This window comes from Protopterus annectens, chromosome 8.part1 (genome assembly GCF_019279795.1).
Source record: "Protopterus annectens isolate FY-2018-M chromosome 8.part1, PAN1.0, whole genome shotgun sequence".
Taxonomy (NCBI): domain Eukaryota; kingdom Metazoa; phylum Chordata; order Ceratodontiformes; family Protopteridae; genus Protopterus; species Protopterus annectens.
The window spans coordinates 261,057,717-261,080,516 of record NC_056742.1 but is presented as its reverse complement, the minus strand read 5'-3'; the positions used below and the strand labels follow the sequence as shown (position 1 = coordinate 261,080,516).

The 22,800-nt window shown below is 36.0% G+C and overlaps 1 protein-coding gene across 1 annotated transcript in view; it reads right to left on the bottom strand.

The window, feature by feature from the left end:
- Positions 1 to 4,360: 4,360 nt before the first annotated feature.
- The window catches only part of DPEP1 (dipeptidase 1), a 250,577-nt gene continuing 232,137 nt past the window's right edge, over positions 4,361 to 22,800 (bottom strand). Inside the window, exons 9-11 of the mRNA XM_044081592.1 lie at positions 20,848 to 20,923; positions 8,206 to 8,341; positions 4,361 to 5,504 (exon numbers count right to left, since the gene is read on the bottom strand). Of these exons, the coding sequence (XP_043937527.1) occupies positions 5,331 to 5,504; positions 8,206 to 8,341; positions 20,848 to 20,923 (386 nt within the window). The 3' untranslated portion in view covers positions 4,361 to 5,330. The remainder of the gene's footprint in view (positions 5,505 to 8,205; positions 8,342 to 20,847; positions 20,924 to 22,800) is intronic.

The following is a 22,800-nucleotide window of genomic DNA, read 5'->3' as shown; positions in this document are numbered from 1 at the left end:
TCAACAGCAGATGTTCCCTTTAGTATATGGTCCACACACCATCCTTTAAATAGCCAGTCTTAGACTAGTGCACTTTGGTATAGGGGGTGCTTTTAATTTGGAAATGTGGAAGTCCTTTCAGCCTTGCAAATGTAGCATTATCTATTGTTATTCATAATTTTAAAGTAAAAATTAAAAAGTCATAGCTAATTAGAAGCAATGCACTGGAAACATGGTTATGTCCTAAATGGGCAATATGCATATATCCCATGGGCCTCCAGTACATGGGATTTAAGGTATTACACAGGGAAGACTGTAGTTTGGTTGGATCCTTTTTGTAGTTTTTACTGAATGGCTTGTCTGTGTGACCTTTTTACACTTTGGTTTGGTTGTTATTTAAAATTAGGATGTTTCAGCAAATTCAGTGATTAGTTAATATAGATTATAGAGTAAAAGCTAGAGTAGTTATCACTTGATGATCTGTACATCTTTTTAAGGTACACATGTATATATAGGCAGCACATTGGCACAGCAGGTGGCATTGTCACCTCACAGCAAGAAGTTCCCGGTTTGATTCTCAGCTAGGGTGCCTTCTGTGTGGAGTCTGCATGTCCTCCCTGTGTTTGCATGGGTTTCCCTTGGATGCTCTGATTTACTCCCACATTCAACAAACATGCAGTAGGTGGATTGAACACTCTAAAGTGGCCATAGGTGTTTGTGTGCATGCAAGTGTGTGGTGTGGTTGAACTATCACAGCAGGGCCAGCCACCCAGCAGTGTAAACCTTAGCTGTAGATGATTGTCAGTGCTGAAGTGACACCCAACGCCATGTGCAAAAATTAGGAAAGGGGTTGTGGATGGGATGGATAGACATGCATATATACTTTGTTCAAACTATGACTGTTTTTTTTCTGCCACAGTCTCTATTATTTAATTATATTTGTTCATCTGTTTTACATGCATGTGGATGAATTGTATGTTTGTACCTGCATTTCACAGCTTTTCATACTTTACGATTTCATCTCCTAAAGATGATACTTAACTAAGTGCATCAACTCATTTTTATTTGTTTTAATGAATTCATTTTTTAGTCACAGTATATTCTTTCCCCACATATATGAAAAGTGAATAAGAGAACACATTGAAATCTGACGGAGGAGGCTCACATTTACCAGGATAATCACATCCATTATTATCTTTGCAGTTGTCAGCTTATAAATAATAAAAGAAAAATCCATTCATTAATTATTCTAAAAAAGTATCAATTGGCATTTTCCATTGACATTTCCATCTGAATATGTATTTCTATCTGAATATGTATTCTCTTGAAGTCAAGGATTAGGGGAAAGCCTTATTGTATTAAATGTGCTTGCCATGTTGGAATGAGTTTATGTTCCCTATGAACCAGCATATTTTTTGCTATTACTGGTGAAGGAGTAATTATGGACAGCATGGGGAGGCAAACGTGACTGTTTCTGTTCTTTTTATGATCTGAGATGTGCTACTTCTTATGATTCAGTAGAGTAAATAAGTGGGACAATTGCCATCCGGTTTAGAACCAGGTCCACAGGGTGGTGGTGAAGAGGGACAGCAGTAATGATTGCTTTGTCCGTGTATAAGGATTTTCAATTAACACATTTATGTAACCCCCAAAAGAGGCATTAGAACTTTGAAAGAGCCCTGTTGATACTGCCTTAGTCATAGTGACAACTTTTCATTATAACATCACCACAAAGGTGATGCCAGCCTTGCAATGAGTTCCATAAGCATCTGATATATATATATTTTCATTATACGATCATCACTGCACAGCGAAAAAAAATCAGACACAGATTTTCCAAACTCACATATGAAACTCCTGATTCATAACCTGATTCAAGATAGTGGTGAAGGTCATCTGTTGGTACAACATCAGTTATCTCATTTTGGGGTGTGCTAACACGGAGTTAAAACAAGTGAAATTAAAGCCACTGCAATAAAATGTAACTTGGACTGTGTACATAACTTTAAAATGTATTTTCACGATTTGGATATCTGCCTCCCCAAACTTAATTGTTCCTCTGAATGCACTCAGGCTTGGTTGTGGACAGATGAGTTAATATTTCAGTCTTTAGAGATGTATTACAAATTTTGTTAGAAGTTTGGGTAAGTATTAACAATTTTTGGTTAGTTGCTGGAACATATGGCTGGCATACCAATAGAAAGAATGATGTGAAGTAACAAGTAATATTATAAATGTCACGTCACTTATATATAGGTGGTTTACAATACATGCCATCATAATTTTTCAACCATACCTACCACTTGCTGAATATAGGCCACGAATAGTAAAGCATTTGTTTTATTTTCAAGGAAACAACTTGTTTTGAATATATTGTTTTTTTAACTACCCTAGAGTATACCGACCACTGGCAGTTACAACTTTTCTACATATAGATTGAACCTGTTCTGTTCCTATTAAATGGCTGTGGAAAAAGCTGCAGGAAAAATCTAGTTCAAACTTAAATTCATAGCACCTTAATTTCAACGCAATAAATGCATTCTCTTCTAAAAAAATGTATATTTTAAGTAACCAACAAAAAAAAACTCTGCAAAAGTAAAAAACAGGCTTCCATCTTGTTTATTATTAAAAGACAAGGGTTCAGATTTAGATTGTTTTTCATTTTGAGGAAATGCTGGATGAAGAATGATCCTGCCAGAGATGTTTGAAGCTCACAATGTAGTTAGAAGCAGTAGCTGTTACGATAACTTTACAAAAGACTTGATGATAATTAGCGCACACATTTCCTCCTGTAAAGTCCCTGACCTTGTATGGTTGGGGATGGAGTAATGGATAAAGTATTTGCCACATAGACATGCAAATTACAGGGTTTGAGTCTTAACCTTTGAAACACAAGGGCAGCTAGCCTGGTGCTTTTCCATGAGCCTGTCTCACATTCATTTTCTGAAAATTAAATATCTTGCTTCCATTTTGCAAGGTTCTTTTTTTTCATTTTAAATTTGTGAACAAGATTGTGAGTTTCTTGAAAAAAAAAAAACAAAACAGTTGTTGGTGTCTGAAATCCAGTAGTCAGTGTAGGAGTACCTATTGATATTCCTTGACAACTTATAGAAAAGATGGCTGAAAACTCTACTAGTGTAAGGTGAAAAGAATATAAAATGAAGGTACTTACGTATTATCGCAACCACATTTTGCGATACGGTATATGCTTCTGACGTTTACTTTAATAATAAAAATGAAGTGTAAGAGGGGAAAGGTAAACTGTTATAAAGTGTGCTGGGATATTGATGGTGCTTTTTATAAACGATTAGCACGTACAATTTTAAGAATTGTGGGTAGCATGGTGTAAAGACGTTGGGCATTTAATTCAGCGATAACAGTGGTTGTATGTATACATATGGTGGCCTGAAAGGACTGTGGGACTTAACGTACGATGTGAGGAGCTTTCCAGAGATTTATTTTTCAGCTTTACCTTGTTATTTTTGGACTTATTACTTAAAAGAAGAAATGGGACACAAGCCAGAAGGATTATTCTTCACGTTTACCTTATTTTAACTGAATGTTTTTAGTTGAAAAGAAAAAAACAGGGCACATACAAAGTAATTTAGGTAAAGTATTTAATGGTTTAAGTTTTTCAAACAGTATAGAGTAAGTGGGACACATGCAATTTAATGTAGGTAAAATATTTAATGGTTAAACTTTTACAAACAATATAATGAAAGGTTGCTAGGAAAAATGAAACATACTTAGTAAACGTTGTTATAAGTAGACAGTACTGCTTTGCTTTTATGTACTGATGCTTCTGTTTTTAGTGCAATGTCTGTTTTAATTGCATTGATTTTAGTATGTATTACGGCTCTAGAGATATGGATTGTTTAGTTGGTGTTGTAATGCTTTTCTGCGTACAAAGCAGAGAAGATGTGGATTGCTTTGACAACATTTGATGGCACGAGAAAAGGAATCATATGAAGTAGTATGGGACATGCTTAACTGACAAGAGTTGCTAGCGATAAAACGGGAAACCTATTTTCAACACTTATTTTCTCAGCGGTTTGAATGGCAAACATTCCTAAAACTTAAAAACATTACAGAAAACATGTTCTTAAACTTCATAAAAGTTTATTACTATTTCTTCATCTAAACAGAAGCAACTAGCATTACTGCAAAAATGTGGTTGCGATAATACGTGAGTACCAAAATGAATAAGCGGGTAACAAATAAAACATCAGAGCAGTAGTAGTAGTACAAAATAATTTTTATTGTTAATAATTTGAATGATTTCTAGAGAGCATCAAGATACTTTGTAGAAACGCATTAAAACATATTTCAGTTGCATTCTTAATGGCTTATGTTCAAACCAAATAAAAAACAGTTCTGATATGATTTGATTATACCAGTCCAATGGTAAACCTACAATATCCATTGCAAAATGTGGGCATATACTTTTTTTGTCGTTTGCAGATCTTTAAACTATCTCACGCTGCATTTGTCTGTCTGTCTAACTGTTTATAACATTATTTTAATGAAAAACACAAATGTGCCTGTGTACCTTTCATTAAAAAGTAAACATTTCACAGTAGCGTGGAATGGCATCTGGAATGAACTTACATTCTCAGAGAACTGAAACTGAAATGAAAGAAAAAGTAAAAACATCTGGACATAGCATATGCCATATAATTGGTGATGTATAAACCACAGCTCTTAACTAGAATTTTGTTTTGGACTCCTGGTTCCTCTGCTCCTGTCCTCTGCAGCAGTGAACAATGGAATGGGATGAAAAGTTGTCTCATTTAGTTTGTTTCCTTCGCTACGGCCTCATTCATTACAACCTCCTCATATGAGGCAATCCATAGAACACGAATGTATTAAAGGACCTAGAGTTCTAATGTTTGTCAATTGTTGTTCGTAATTTTAGGTACATCTTTTAAATCTGTGACAGGAATGCAAGGAAGGTAATATTACGTAATGTAGCCAATTGGGTTAACATCAGCACAACCACTATTTACATAGTCCAAGCCTGAACAGTATTGTATGTTGTAATATTACTTGAGTGTCCAGTGTTGTGAACAGCTATGCAACCTGCTGCACCTGGATAACGACCAGGACATATTTTCTGTCATAGAGCAAATGTAATTAAATGAGATGACATTATACCATATCAGCTGGATCCATTAAGGAGTTAGCTCTGTACTGTACAACACACATGGGAAATGCCCATTCAAGGTTACATGCTGGCGATACACCAGGAAGGGAGTACCAGAGATTAGTTCCAGGAATAAGATGATATTGAAAATGCAGAAATCACAGTTCTTGTATTGCACCAGTAAGAGCAGTTGTGGCATTCCACTGTCTCATGGAAAGAGAAACTTTGCAAAACTTGACAGAACCAGTATTCCAGGCACAAAACTGTTAGAGGAAGCAATGTTTCCAGCTGGATATCCATAATTTGTTCGACACGGATTCTTGACTACTTCTAGTGCAATTGGCTCATCGTCAGACGTTGTGTTAGACAGTGATGTCTTAACCTAGACACATAAAAAAGAAACAATTACCATTACTGGAACTTGTTAACATCTTAAGGAAAGACAGTGAGGTAAGCCTCTCCCACATGGACGTACATGGCTTACTGTCAGCCTAGTCCATCAAATGCATTATTATTGGATCACACACATCTAATATTAATAGCAATGACTTCCACTGTTGGTATAGTTGTTTATGTGGTGGGGGGCTTGTTCAATGTGTGTAGTTACTTAGCTATTCCTTTGGTTTGGCGGGAATATGCGTGTGGGTTGAGACAGACATACTTTTGAACTGCTTTCTGCAGCACAACGATACACACAGGAAGATGAAATAATCTGTCAGTTTGCTGCGAGTTCTTTTTCTCTATGGTCATGTGATCATGGAGTTGGTACATGCAAGTGAGGGAGATGGGGCAATTCTCCCACACAGATGGTAAGGGGAAGTGAAGTTACCACTTTCAAAAAGTGTTTATTAGTATGCTTTTTGATGTGTAAATTTGATGTGGTAGCTTCTTTGTTGTTGCATTTCGCAGTTTTTGATTCATTCCATCATCATAGTCCCTCACTCATGTCAACGATTTTTACTTAAGTATCTTGTCATCTTTTTAAGTGAAGAGAATAAAGAGGAACTGGTTGTGTGCTACACTGAGATTAGGAAAGTAATGGATCACAATGAACATAGGAGAGGGTGCTTTACAGGGTACAGAAGCAGATCTATAATGTGTTATAAATATTCATGGACACTAAACAGAGAGGTTTCTTAACTCAAGAATGGTAAAATGATAGGGTATGGTTTTGTTAGGAATGGGAAGGGAACAATATACAATTATGCAAGGACATCACAAGGGACATGTTGCTGGTTTACATAGAAACAGGAATACAACAGTCAAATAGTTTTCAGGAGAATGAGATTATTAACATATATTTCACCTTGGAATAGGAGACAGATTTATCTATGGCTTACGTCAAATGATAATGTTATGTAGGGATTCAGCTGAGTATTTGGATGTTGTAGCACTGCTAAGCCAGAAATGAGGATTTAAAAGTATACTTGCACCATCGATTATTAGATGAGGTATTATAGTGAGTTATCAGTGCTTTCCTTTCTAGACTGAGCACAAAGCTTGATATTCACTCAGAATGGTGGCAGAAAAGAAGAATCTGGTGCAGTCAACTCAGTAGTATAGAGGCAGCATCAATTTCTGACACCAATGGTCTAGATTTGATTTGCACCCCAGATAAAATACAGCCATCTTTGGAAAAACAGAGTGGCTTATAGACTCTTTTTCATTCAGAAGAAGAGTTGAAGGGTTTTGTGCCAGCTTATGTCCCTATAGCAGGTTGGAAGTAAACTTGTTGCAGGGCATATGCCAGTTGTGGGACACTGAAAGTAGTATGGTGTGTGTGTGTGTGTGTGTGTGTGTGTGTGTGTGTGTGTGTGTGTGTGTGTGTGTGTGTGTGGGGTGAATACATGTATATGTCCTAGGCAACAGTTGCATTTTCACAGCCTATAGTTTTAACCCCACAGGAATGATTCTGCAAGCTTTACAAAACAACACCGTGATAATCATCACGTAATCCTTTTGTTATGTAAAATCAGCTCAGTTTTGGTGCAGTTGCCTGTTCGTGTAGTGTATAAAAAAGCATGCCCACTAAAGCCATGGAAATCTTGTGAGAACTTTTTATCAGCTGAGTGTGTAGGGAAAATGATTGTCTATCCTGTAATACATAATTAGCCATGGGCAGATAGATCACCTTCCTGAAACACCTTAAATTTTAAGGCAAACATTCAGATTCTGCTCCTTTCAAAAATTCAGAATTCTTATTCTTTAATGATGAGGATTTCAGTATGTATGTTTTCTTATGAGGTGCAACAAAATTAGACATTGTTAACATTCTCATCTCAAATCTCTCAACTGTCTCTTTTTAAGAGAAGCATGGCTGTCTGCTTTTTTGGTCAAAAATAATGTACAAAGTTGAAAATAATTAGGAACAAAGGCACAAAGTCAGGACATTTTTAAAATATTATTCTAATTCAGTTAAAGGCTAACAGACTAACTAGCTTAGCTTCAATATGCATTTTCTGAACTATAAGAATTGAGAAACTGTAATAGGTGTCATCACCGACTGTTAATAATTCTCTGATATTTACCAGAAAAGCAAAAATGTCATGAGGGGACAGGGCAAAATTAGGGACAATCAACAAAATCAGGGACAGTTAAAATATGTGCAAAAAAGTAGTTTAAGTGCCTAAATACCCTTTAAGACATTTTTCCCGGTTAGGGGTCGCCACAGCGGAACTCCGGTCCGCTAATGATTGGCAGTAGATTTTTACGGTGCCGAGGTGCCAGCTCAACGCCCAACCTTCAACGAAGGCACGCCCATTCTACGCATGTCTTTCAAATGCCACTCGACTGTGGGGAGGACATGCAGACTCCACACAGAAGGCGCTCCATGCGAGAATCGAAAGGGAGAACCTCTTGCTGTGAGGCAACAACGCTACCGCTGCATCAGTTTTTCTTAGTACAGTCCAGGAAATTAAATGATGTACTTTTGCTCTCTGTTGTTATCTGCTCTCTGCTTTATCCCTGTTAACAGACACTTTTAAGTGGGTGCTCTTCCAGTTTTTAAAAGTTAAATAAACAGTGTGCTTTTTCTGCTGGAAGTCTGGAAATTAATCAAATAAGAAAAATAACTAAATAAGCACCTGTTCCACATCAGAAAACACTCTAAGTAAGTTATCTCCAAGAGCAGCTTTCACTTCAATATCTGTCCATTCTCGTCTTAAGAGCTCTGCCACAAGGTCAGGGTACTTTGAAACATCTTCTAAGCCAGTAGGAACGCTGAAAAACAGAAATTGCCAAGAATAGCTTTGTTACTGATCTGTGAAGGCAATAACTGCAATCTTGTAATTAAATGTCATAAAATTCTATCCACTGGTGACTAATGCACTGTTTATAATTCAATTGCATAATAGTTGCATCATCTTCTGAAACCTACTTTGGAACCTGACCTCAGTTTTTTATCAGAAATACTTTTCTTAGATGCCATGAAACATATTTCCATCAAAACTATTTAGCAGTGAAGCTGCAAGTAAGTCTGGGTAGCACAATGAATACACTTTATTTAAACATGTATGTCTCTGTTACTAAATGTCATATTGTGTAGTGAATATGATATTCTGATTCGCCATGTTAACATTAACATCATTTATTCCTTTTACTGTATCAGCTACAAAATCAGAAGCTGGTATTTATTTGCAATAATTTGTTATTTTTTATTTGGACTTTGCAGACTGGGATTAGACCAACTAGGCTAATGCACGCTTTTCCAGGGAGACCTGAGCTGATATTTATACTGACTAGGTGAAATTTGGCCAGGGCACCAGGAAGCTTTCCCTAGTCGTTTCAGCCATGAAAGACTTCTATAAAAACTATTCTGAGTGGTGGATTGAATTAAAAAGAAGTATAAAAAGTGTTTTTTTTCAGATGATATAAAAGAAAAGAAAGTGAAATATGGGAAAATTTATAGAAATTCATTAGAGAATTTAGAAAATAATACATGAGAGTATTATAATATAGAGAGAAAGAAATATATAATAGAAATTGTGAAAAATAAGGCATTAATGTTTAGGAAGATATATTTATAAGGGAGAAAAGAGGAGGCATCTAAATATTTGGGCAAAATAGTAAAGGAGAATATTAGTATGATGAGAGGAATGCAAATGTAAAAGGAAAGGTAAAAATACCACAACGGCAGATTGTGAGTATTGTAATATGACATATGGAAAATATGCATAAGAATATAAAGATGGAATATAAGACAGAATTACAAGTAAAGAAATTTCCAAAACAAATTAAGGAAGAATTTAAAAAATAAATTAATATTAGTGAACTAAATGAAGTACTTAAAATGTTGATTCAGTATCAGGCCCAAATCGCACAGGGTATGGAATGTACAAGAAATTAATGGACTGGCAAAAGTTAATTATATGTACTGAATGAATGCTTAAATTAATGTTTTGTTAAAGAAGAGTTATTTAGTAGGATACTAAAGTTTATACTGAAGAAAGATCAGAAGAATGAAATAAATAAAAATAATAAAAAAAAATAAAATGAAAAAATAAAAATAATAAAAGAGACCCATCACACTAAATAATATGGATTACAAATTCTTTATAAGAATAATACAAAAGGAAGGATGAGGAATAGTATGGAAGAAGGTATATATGGCATAAAAGGAAAGGGCTGTTAAGGGTTGTCATTGGTTGTGATAGACATTGTGGATGATGTTATAAGTAAAAGAGAAGATGTGAAAACTTATGGTAGGTGATAGTAGTAAGGCATTTGATACAGTGGGGAATGATGCTTTGTATAATGTTAGGAATAAGTATGGAGTACATAAGAGAATCAGGAGAGTGTGTATGTCAGCATATCATAACAACAGTATATGTAACAATATACTACTGAAGGTGAAACTAAATTAACACTTTATCACATTTAGTCTAGCAGTATACATTTTTCCTGAAAAAGCAGACCCATAACAATAAAATTAAATACTATGACTCATGTCAAGTATTTAGAGTTCATAAGCCTTGTCTTTGTATTCATAAGCATTCTACTTCATTGATTACTTTTGCTGGAAAACAATCTACATAGGGGGATAACTACATTCCATTGAAGCACCTCATTGGCCCAGCCCTCATTTCAGTTGTTATTCAGCTACTATAGCCTCATTTCAAGGCAAACTCACTACAGTATTGCTTGTTGCAGTTAACTTATGTCTATGTTAACAGTAATACAGCAGCTTGTGTTAAAGTTATCAGCACTTGTCTTACCTCTGGTCACACTGCAATTTTACAGATTGTCTTCTTGGTACTTACTCCACTGTGGGCCAACCCACTCTGTTTAGCCCTCACTATGCTTGGGCTTCACTCTGCTCCCCTTCCCCCAATTCCCAACCACTCGCACTACATCTAAACTTGTACCTCACTTACTCTGCTTCCTTTATTCATCTTCCTATTCTGTACCCAGCTGCAGTATTCAAGCACAAGCTGTTCTCATTACAACATTCCCACCCACTTCTGTTCTAAATTCATTCTCAAATTTCATTCTGCTCCCTCGCCATCAAAATCTACCTGTTCTCCATACTATTATTGCTGCTTATTACCTCCCTATACTACACGATTTTTACAACACTAACCATGATGTTTCTTTCCTGTATCATCTTATTCAGCCTCCACCTCACATTCCTAACATCCCTATCAGTAGTAATAATAAATAAGCACACCTCAACCATTACTTTATCCTCACCTATCAAGCATCTTCCTACTAGCTGCTCAAAAATCTCTTGAAACTTACTCCAGTCTACTGCTGTAACCCCTAAATACTAAAAGATGTAAGTCCCAATGTCAAGGTAATACTTCTACAAATCTCTGTTAAAAGTGCCATAATAAATAAACCATATTTCTTAACCATACATCAATGTGGTGACATGACATCCACCCCAACCCAAGTCCTAACGAAACACCAAACCAAAGAATACAACCTAAAAGTTTAGAAACAGTCACTCTAAACCTTAGAAGCATATGCAAGAGAATCCTAGATTTTCATGCTTGGATAACCCAGCACAATCCAGACATCCTAGCCACAACAGAGACATGGTTAAAACCTGAAATAAAAGATCATAGGATAATAGGATCATAGGAAGTTGCTAGGCTATTGGCCCTGAGGCCCTTATAAGCCTAGCCAAGAGTTTAGCTCATGTTTAGACAAGTCAGCACCCAAAGCCCCTGTCCAGCAGGGACACAGGTGGAATCTCAGGGGTGTATTTTCTGTTTCCCATCCAGTTATCCAGGTTGCGCTTAAAAAGAGATAATGAGGTACTCTGCTTGACGTCTATTCCACAGATGGGGGAGTCTCTGGGACACAAATCTGTCCTGCCTACAAGTCCTATTTATATTACAGACCAGGTTGAAGTCACATGTATGGGTTGCTCAAGTGGAACTTGACTTGCGGATATGCAGCAGTCTCATCAAGGTGGGGTCTGAGATTGCTTTACATTCCAAACAGAGGTCACTGCTGAGGAGTCTGTATGAAACTGAGTAGAGGGAACAGGGCTTTTAGCCTATCTGTGTAGGGTAGATGTTTTAGGCCATGGATTCTCCTGGTGAGGAACCTCTGTGGTCTTTCCAGCTGCTGCATGTGCTTTGCGAGGTACATGCCAAAGGGGACATTGTATTCAGTAATTGGCCTTATAAGGGAAGAATGCAGGGATGTTATGACCTCTTTGTCCCTAGATGAGATACCCTTACTAATGAGATGTTGAAATATGACCAATTTATAATATTATTAGGCTTTAAAGAACACATAATAAAGCAGGTGGAATAGCTATAAACTTCACAAATATCCTTACAGTAACTCTTTATACAGGCAGAATCCCAAATTTTGGAAAAGCAGAAATCCTAATCTACTTGAAACTTAATACGGCCAAGAGCATATGTATTACTGTGCTGTATATACCCACAGAATGAAGCATTCTAATACTTGAAATTGTAGTATCCTGGATAGCAGACACAATCACAAATGAAAATAACTCTCAATAATCTATCCTGGACTGCATTCTGGTAGCCAAGCCATCTAATGTTATCTTCTCAGGTACACTCTCTGATACACTATGTGACCACTGGCAGCTTATACCCACAAGAATGTTTCAGAACTTACAAAGGATCACCAGGTCAAAACTACCCTAAATTTCTCCACTTTCTCCAAACAGTCTTTCAGTGAAGCTCTGAAAGTGGTTAACTTGTCCATCCTAAAAAAGACTCCCCTTAAATGATGCAGTTGAATACTTCAATGCGACATTTCTAAATATTTTTCACACCTTAGCCCTGTGGCACAGAAAAAGAATTAAAAATAGCTATACCCATGGCTTACCAACCAATGTAAACTCCTTATAAAAAACAGATACAAAGTATGGATTAACTATCAAAATGATAAAAGTCACAAACATTGGCAACTATTCAGACAGTTATGAAACCAAGTCAAGAAACAAGTTAATAAAGATAAAAATTCTTATCATACTCACCTACAATATAGCCATAAAAACAACCTTCAAAATGTGGTCCTCCATATCCTCTATCAACCCCATGTACAAAAAAGGATCACAACCCATACCCAGACATTTCTCCTTCATACAGCTGCCTATTTCAACAAATACTTCATAGATTACATAGCCAACTTAACTTCAAACTCATATACCATACCCCCTTCCACGCAGCTTACATCCCCTACCTTAGACTCTAGCACATCACAAAACTCGCCTAACTGCATCCTGTCCAATACACACACAGACAAATCCACCTACTTTACCTTTTAACCAGTTTCTATAACTCTAAAACCTTGTTGCTTCTTAGCTGACAACCTTCCCTGGAATACCTAAATCTAGCTACAGATGCAATGGCATATCTAATTAGTATTCTTATTAATAAATCAATTACAGAATCCTGTGTCCCTAACTTATGGAAAATTGCATATATTATCCACTTACATAAAGGGGGTATTTCCACTGATATTACAAATTTCCATAGCATAGCCATCCTGTCTTCCATCTCTAAAATCCTGAAAAGATGTATCCATCAACAATTTCTCCACTGTCTCTTACAAAATAAGCTAATCACCAATACACAACACGGATTTTGGCCAGATCAAATCACTTCTACTGCACTGCTATTATTTACAGACACTGCCAATAAAGCTTATAACTCTAATAAACTTGCATCTGCAGTATTTCTCGATCTATCAAAAGCCTCTGACATGGTTTCTCAACTAAACCTCTCAATCAGCTTTCCACCCTGGTCTATCATCTCCATCTATTCAGTGATTCTCTAGCTACCTTGCCAACAGGCAAAAAGCTGTAAAATGGCAAGGGCCCATCTCTGCATTCCTTCCCACTTCCACAGGAGTTCCACAAAGAGCCATCCTTGGCCCTCTACTATTCAATACTTTTACCAGTAACCTACATTTATCTTCTTGTGACGGCACATCGACTAAATATGTAGATGATTCTACCATCATCTACTCTTAACTCACCTCCAAGAAATCACTCAACAAGCTGTGATCTCCATTGAAAACTGGCTGACAAGAGCACAACTCTTACTCAACCCCTCAAAAAACAAAATCCTCCTCTTTATCCAAAAGCTCACATCCCTAGCAAAGCATCTTTCAAAATCTTTTTGGCAAATAGCAGTGAAATTGAATTAATTCACCATACAGAGTCATTATAGATGATAATCTTAAATTTCACCTCCACATCCAAAGCAATATAAAAAAAAAATCATTCAAAACTAGGCTGCTATATATAAACAAGCATTTTCTGAGCACATCCGCAAAAATTACTCTAGCCAAAACACAGTTTCTCCCCTCCCTACTCTATGGAGCCCCAATTCTAACCAATTTATAATCATCCATAAAAAATAAACTTGAAAACTACTAAAACAAAATTGCAAATTTGTTGCTAATTCATCCCCCTTTACCCTCACTGTAAAGCTCTGCATACCCTTAGCTGGCTGGAGCTCCCCCGCCACCTCTCATACATTCAGCTTATAACAATACATAAAGTCATACACAAACCATTAGCCTGCTCAGCTCTTAGCCATTTAATCGACATACATTTCCTTAAAAGAACTCTCAGATCAGAAGACAAACAACTTCTTACATTAAATAAGCCAAATAAATCCCCTGGACAAAGCCTCTATGCATATTTAATCGCAAAAAATGTTGCTCCCTACCTCTAACCAGAACTATTTCTAACCTACCCACCTTTAAATGCTCTCTAAAAGAATACCTTACAAAATCATGGTTCTGCTCCTCTGTCAATCCTGCCTGAACTTACTATACTACATTCCCCTCCTCATTCAACCTAAGTCACATCTCACAACCCTCTCCAACCTCCTACTCCACTTTCTTTTGTTTTTCCCACTATCGTACTTTATCCACTTTATCTCTGCAAACCTTTCCTCTACATCTTTGTCTTTCTCTTTCCTCCCTACTAACGTATGCTACCTGAAGACACCATACCCTGCATTCTTCTTATAATCTCCTTTTCTCTCCATCCTTCTTTCTTCTAAAACCATAACATGAACCCTATCTCTTATACTAAGACATCAGTCTGTTCCGCCTCACTGTCTCTAATTATGCAAACTCTAATATTTCTCAAATTTCTTATTAGAGTAGTCTCAGGTCTCATTTATTACATACATTATTATTAATCCATGTAACAAATAACGTGATTAATGAGTATTTCATGGCATATTTTCTCCAGCTCATGTTATTGTTTTTCATTGGATTCTACTATGAAATATATGCTCTATGTTTTTTTCATTACAACATTTTTTTCCACTTCTGTGTTTCGTAGTGTAACATGATGCTTTGTGATTTAAAATATCTGTAAATGATTTTTGAAAGATTGTGATTGTGGAACTTTTCTCCGTGGGCCTCCACTGAAAATGGGATCTTTCTATCCCAGTAGGACTTTCCATGTAAACAAATGTAAAGTAAATACAAACAAATAAATAGTGAATGGCTGATTGAGTAAAGAAATATATGTGAAGTATGGCATAAGACATGGATGCCCCATGAGTGGAATATTGTTTGCACTGGTGATGAATGCCCTAGTAAGTGAAGCAGCTTATAAAATGAAACATGTTAGATATGTGATACAAAAGGAGGTGGTGATAGTTGTTCTGATGTACATGGATTATAGAGTTGTAGTTGGTAAGTACAAAATATGGATGAGGGAAATGGATTCTCTGAATGGATGTTTAAAGGAAATGAGAAGTTGAATAAAGACAAAAGTGTGGGTTTGGGGGTTATGAAATCTGTGTGTGTGTTTGTGTGCGCAAATGTTTGTGTGTGTGTGTGTGTGTGTGTGTGTGTGTGTGTGTGTGTGTGTGTGTGTGTGTGTGTGTGTGTGTGTCTGCCTGTCTCTATGTGTATGTTTTTCAATGACTGAAGCGTCTTTGTTAGGAATAAAATTTAGGAAAATTATGTAATTATAATACAATGCAAAGGACTGATAAATGAAAGAAATATATCTTCTGTGGGAGATGTCTAGATTAGAGTTTGTGAAAAATGTTTATCTGGTGAATTCAGTGTTAATGGAGAAAACAGAGTATTGTGTCAAATGTTTATATGATCCTAGTAAATATGAAAAGGAAAGTGTGCAACTGACATTTTCTTTCATATGGAGTTCAAGGTTAAACTTAGTGAAAAGAGGTGTGTTGCATATGAATGAAGCTGAAGGGGGATTGGGGTATTTAAATCCAGTTGTGTATTTTGCTTCTTTAAATTTGTATAGAGTTTTAAAGTGGGTAAAGGAACAGAATGAGAATATAATTGTGAGAATGTTTAAATATAAGTACAAAAACTTCTGGTAAATGTTGAGAATAAGAAAAAGAAAAAAGAACATGTGAATGAAAAAATTAAATGTTATTAAGAAAAACTATTAACATGGAAAATAAACACTGATGATAAAGAGAACAATAGAAGGATGCAGTATAATAATGTGATGAAACATTATTATGTAAATCCACGGGATTAAATTAAGACAAACATTGTAGAGTGTCAGGATTTGTAATAAATAAGTTACCAACTAAGGGGAATATGCCATATAAAAGAAAGTGAAAAGAATATGTTTGTGTGGAGTAAGAGAAAATAGAGTATTTTTTTTAAATGCAAACGTGTGTTGAAACTCTGGAAAAAGTTATGTGAATAAAAAGTTTTGAGAATATTATTTATATAAACAACCTCTTGATTATGCATGGGTATTATAAGAATAAGAAGAAAGAATATGTGAGAAGGTTGGGTCTACTTCACATAATTGAACATCCAAATGTTCGACATTCATATGGCCGAGACCATATAATCGAACATCTGAATGTTCGAAAATGTGAAAATAAAATAAACAAAAGAAAAAAAAAAACTAAACCGTGCTAGCAGAGATCAAGCACCCCTGCACCCTCCACTCCCCCTGCTTTTTAAATATACCAACTCCGAGATTGCACTACACTGTGGTAAAGGGAAACCTTCCCATTCCGCGTTCTATGCAGATCCCCATTCAGACAGTTCACACTTTTAAAAGTTTGATCATATGGTCTCGGCCATATGAAAGCCGAGCTTTTAAAAATTTGACCATCTGAAGTGGACCAGAGGAGATTAGATAAGAATTTATTATATGTAGTGGGGGTTATTTGGAATAAAAGACTGAATAAAATTTGTTTTAATGGGAAATGGATTTTGGCAGATATTCTGTGTAAAATCAGACTATGGTTGTGGAAGGAGTGGGGGCCAATTATGAAAGAATAAGAAAGAGAATGTTATAAGAACAATACACAAACAGACACAGACACAGACACACACACACACAGACACACACACACACACACACACACACACACACACACACACACACACACACACACACACAGACACACACACACCTGTAAATATTTAAAGTTTGTAAATATGAACATATGTAAATAATGTTTTATGTTGTATTAAATAAAGGACTCCTACTCTTTTCAATAAGTGCCATTGGATCTTTAAATTCCACCTGAGCTTCCACCAACTCAGGCATATGGGACCTCGTTTTAACATCCCATTCAAAGGATGTCACACTCAGGAGTTCAACACCCCCTTAAACTACGAACTATTAGAATAACACAATTAATATAATGTAAAGAAAAAAAGAAAACGAAAAAAATTGAAACCATTAAAAAATGTATGGCGCTTTTCACCCTGAATCACTTCTGGGTACTCTGAAGATGCCCAGAAGTGATTCAGGGTGAAAGCGCCAAGTACTTTTATGGTTTAGAATTTCATATTTCATTTTAAACTACACTGCCAGTATTTTAATATTAGTCTAGTTCCTTGATGTTAGAATAGAACCCACAGAGGCATTGCCACTCAGCAGTGTTTCTTGTATGTTTACATGAGCTTTTTTCTACAAGAAAAATATTTTGTTGAAATATAATGTCATAATGTTTATATTGGCATATTATTTACATAAATATATATGTTAGACTTTCCTATATACATTGTCAATCAGTTCTTGTTCTTCATCACTGACCAGTGAGTGGTTGGCAATTATTTTCAATTCAGAATACTTGTCTTCCACAACCAGATTCTTAGTGATCATTTTATTAAGAAACACATACCAATAAGACATTACTATGCCGGTTAATTCATCATAAATCCATTTTTGTGATCACAGATTAATAAACTATGTAACAGGAAATGGGATACTACTTAGCTTTCGACTACTGCTCTATTCATAAAACAAGTTGTTGTTGTTTGTCTTTCAGCTTTTTCCCGGTAAGGGGTTGCCACAGCGGAACTCTGGTCCGCTAATGATTGGCAGTAGATTTTTTTTTACGAAATGCCGAGATGCCAGCTCGACGCCCAACCTTCAAAGAAGGCACACCCATTTACGCATGCATGTCTTTCGAACGCTACCCAACCACGGGGAGGACATGCAGACTCCACACAGAAGGCACTCTCAAGCCAAGCCGAGAATCGAATGGGAGAACCTCTTGCTGTGAGGTAACAATGCTACTGCCGTACCACCGCGGCAGTCCTATTCATAAAACAAGACATGCATCTGGAGCATTTCTCCCCAGGCCTCCGCTGAAAACAGGCTCTGTGGAACCTAGTCAGACTTTCCCGGTCAACAAAATGATAAATAAAAAAAATTTTTAAAAAAAGTATCGGTTAAATAAAGCACCTAAGTTATTTAACTAACCTCAAACTCAGCTTGATTTCAAAGACTGAAAACAATAATAAGGATTTTTTTAATTATGTCAGATAGCCAAAAGGGACAACAGTGAATGTAATGCTATTAATAAAAATATTACCATCATGGCACATGACACAGTGTACAGGCAGAAAAACTTGGGCAAACTTTACAATAATCATAAATACATGTCAGAGAACTAGATGGACAAGGAAAGACATCTCTTATATAATGACAGATACAAAATCTATTGCCAGGGCAGGTCCTGAAAAGATAATAATAAATCAGCTCTTATTAAGATGGAGCAGTATAGTAAAGAGATCAATGGTTCAGGGTATCTTAAAATTATATCACAAAAAGTAAGATTTTTAAGAGCTTAAGGGCCCTTACAAGCCTAGCCAATATAACCTGATTTTACCCAATATATGGACCCTAGGGGCAAAGGGATGGCATGGATTTGTGCCTGTGCATTATCTTACAGATTGCCCTTGTCCATAAGGGACATAGACACTACCCCAGGTGTGAATTTGTGATTGCCCATTCAGCTAATTGGTGATTCTGAATGCCCATGACTTGTTTTGTCATATTAATGGACAATTTCAGGCCAATAAAGCCAAACCCTACTAGCTGTGGATATGCATATTTCGGCCTTGTTATGACCTCATCAGCACAGCACAAGCAGAGTATTTGACTAAGCATTAGAAACACAGTCAATGAAACAAGTCAATGAAATTATGAAACAGTCATGGGCATTCAGAATCGCCAGTTAGCTGAAACACCTGATGTTCGTAGGGATCATTTGCATATATCCCATGTGCCTCTGATGCAAGAGGTTTGGAAGGTCACTCAGTGGAAGTTCTAGCTTTGCTGGAGTTTTCATTTTGTTTTTACTGATTGTTTTTTCAGTGACCTTACTCATTGTTCAAATAAATATCAAGGAACAAATTATCAATCGACAAATTTGAGAAAGACTCATGGAAATATATATATATATATTTGGTGCTATATATATATTTGGTGCTATAGTGAAGCAAATGCAAGCAAACCATGAATGACTAAAGTGAGGGCTTGAATATCTGACCACAATTATTATGGACATCTCAGTTAATGAAGGTTTATTAATGTAAAACAGAGTCTAGACCAGTGACTACTTTGTGAATTTGGATGTCTAGATCATATGAGATACAGATACATCATGCAAACCCAGTGAGACATTTACCCTAACACTAGGTAGCTAAAGCAGAGAAAGTTTACATATCTTTATTGCTACATGTTAAAAAAGTGAAATTATACTGAGATGGATTAAAAAAAAGGATTTGCTTACTAAATCTTATAACAAATTGATTAAAACTAAAGACTTTAGCATGGCGAAAGGTGACCCAGCTTTTGACTATATCACCATGAAAAGACTTCACACACTGCAGTTCCTTACTTATTTCCATAGCGCATTGAATAGATATCACGTAAAGGAACATCTCCATTTTACTGCCCAATGTCACCCTCACAAGTGATGACTCCTTATCTAATCTCTCCAGAATATCCTAACACAACAGGCAGTTCAACTTAGAAACATTTCTGGAGCTGATGTATGGTTGATTGGTACAACTCTGCTGTCATCAGTGGAGTCTGTCAACTGAACAGGGTTTAAGCCAGTATTTTTGGAATTATATACTAGTTGTCAGAATGTTGCCCACTCATCCCTACTATATTACCATCTCCATACACTATATATATTCATGGATGGTACATCATTTAAAAAAAACTGAAATGACAGGTTTTAGTGCAAAACTCATTCACCCATCTAGGTATTCTGTTAAAAAATATGAACAAAATATGTAATTCAGTGAAATAAAAACAAAGTAACCCGAGCTTCATAAATCTAACTTTTAACTCATCGTTGCATAAAATAAACAAATTACTTAAAATTGTATAACATGTCTTACATGGTTTATCAATGGCTGTCCTTTTGCATCTAATTCACAATGCACACCAGAGCACCTAAATGACCTCAAATACACAAGCTAAGAGATTAATACACTGACCATGTTGCACATAAGTCAGCAGTTCAAACCCGGGACACGTGTGTGCAAAATAGTGCAGCTTCATGTTTCTGAATGTTATTATTCAAATATGATAGCTCCGAGGAACTTTAAAGATATTAAAGCTAAAGCATGCATCATATTATTTTTTTACATCTATGAAAGTGCCATTGAAAGTCATTTTTTTACATTTACAGCTATTCTTGCAAATAATGACATATATTTTGTTAGTCAATATTTTGAAATATTTGTGTTTTGTTCTGTCACACTGTGTGCCCATTGGTTTCAAAGATTATATTTCCTGACATATGTGTCTGTTTTTAGACCACAGGGGAACTGTTAACACTCACTTCCCATTGTTATTTTTGCTGCATATTTTCTATGAGCTTAACTTTGGTCATCTTATTACAGGTATACTGTATGGAGACATGTACTGCCTTATCAAATCTTTGCAAATAGCACAAGGAGCAGATTATAACAAACTGAATAATAATAATAATCATCATCAGCATCGGACTTACTTGGAAACACCATCATAGTCTCCTCCAAATCCAACAGCCTTATAACCCGCAGTATTTTTAATATGATCAAAGTGATCTAGAAGAGAAGTAGGCAAAACATTTACAAGATATTTTTGATGGGCTGACCTTCATTCTGTTGACATAATCAAATACGTACAAATGTTAATTTCAGTTATGTCATGTCAATAAAATGTTCACCATTTCAGTTTTCTTTGGTTTTCCTTAATATGCACCTGAATATGGCCATCAAGGTGAAGAATATTAGGATGGCTCATTTGACATGCACAAAAAACAGCTCTTGCCACATTCGATGGCATCTGCCTCACATATAAGTGTCATACCATTATATTGTAATGCAGTCTCTAGGTGCTGGCATTAACCATCAATCTGTTTTCAGCTTTTGTTGCATCACTTGTATTTTGCAGTGATCTACAAGAATTATGATGATCAGGCACAATATTTATTTATTTATTTTACATTTGTTAACCGGGAGAGTCCGACTGGACCAGGTCCATTTACAGCAGAGGCCCAAGGAGAAAAGCTTCACATATATTAACAGAAATACTAGACTTTAATGCATAGTAGTAAAAAACTGATACTAACACATTATAACAGCAAAAATCCAGCTAAAAAGACAGAAATATAAAACAGACAGGATAAACTCAGCAGTTGAAGAAACTAAATACATTTAACATTGAGAGTCATGACATACATCATGTTAAATGAAGTACCTATATTAAAGGGATAAACAACTGCAGCATTTACATTAGTCAAATAATAAGCCTTTCAACTTTCCACAGAGCACAGTCTACTAGGTCATATTTCCCCTATAACACTAACCTAAATAACTGCAGTCTGTTCATCCCTCTTGTTTGCTCTCCTAGTATTTACTAGCTCAAAAGTAAGTCTGCCATATTCCTTATCTTCTTTCATCCTGCTAAGTAATCAGTCTCCCAATGTTTCCCAGTCTCCTCTTCCTCCTACAAAACTCACTGAGAATCCATAGCTTGTCTCTAGAAAACTTATCTTTTTTCTGTGTACTCGCATTGTCTCTTTCAATTTTAATTAACTAGGAATATATGGATACAATACATGACTGGGATACCACAGAGATAGTTTGAAATAGAAGAGAGGGTTTTACAATGAGCCCACACATCCTCTGCACAACCTTCCCAGTGCAAGGCTAGTCACACGTAAAGTTAATGCCTCCATCGGATCATATATTGCAACACACCTTATAGCTTCAACCCATATTTGACTGCTGTTTGCAAATTTTGAATCTGTAATTCAGTTTTATGAAACTTTCCTGCTTACAATTATTTTTTTTCTACTCCACTACTTAACTACTCACTGTAAAACAAGTTGTGTAGAACTTTTATTTTGATTTGTGTATTTACCTGGCATTAAGCAGATTGTTAGAAGTGAGTGTAGTTTTAACAATTTTTACAAATGACTATAAGTACAGTTTGACTATTGCTGCATTTTGTTTATCACCTCTGTTTTCTGTTTGAGGCCTGGGTTGAAGATGCATGTTACAGGTCTTCTGGAGGATTGATATAATGTTATGTATTGATTAGTGACTTTGGTGTAAACAGATGGTTTGTAGGTTGTCTATTAAGAATTCTTTCTGGTTTACACACTGTGTAAAGCAAATCAAATACTGTCAGATGTGTGCCAACCAACTAAAACAACCCTAGCTACCATAAAAGTAGCATTCCAAAACAATTACTTCATCAGTTCAGCTGAAGTGGCAAACATCAGACAGTGGAAACGCTGCCAGAAGTGCAGTAGGAATACACTGTTACTTGAAGGAGAGTATTTTTTCTGTGAGAAATGCAAATACATTAAGACTTTAGAGGCCAAACTAAGATCAAGTCATATAGACAGAGGTCCAGAGCAAATACTGGTATAAATGGGCAAAGTAAACAAATATGAAGCATTTGCAGAATTAAC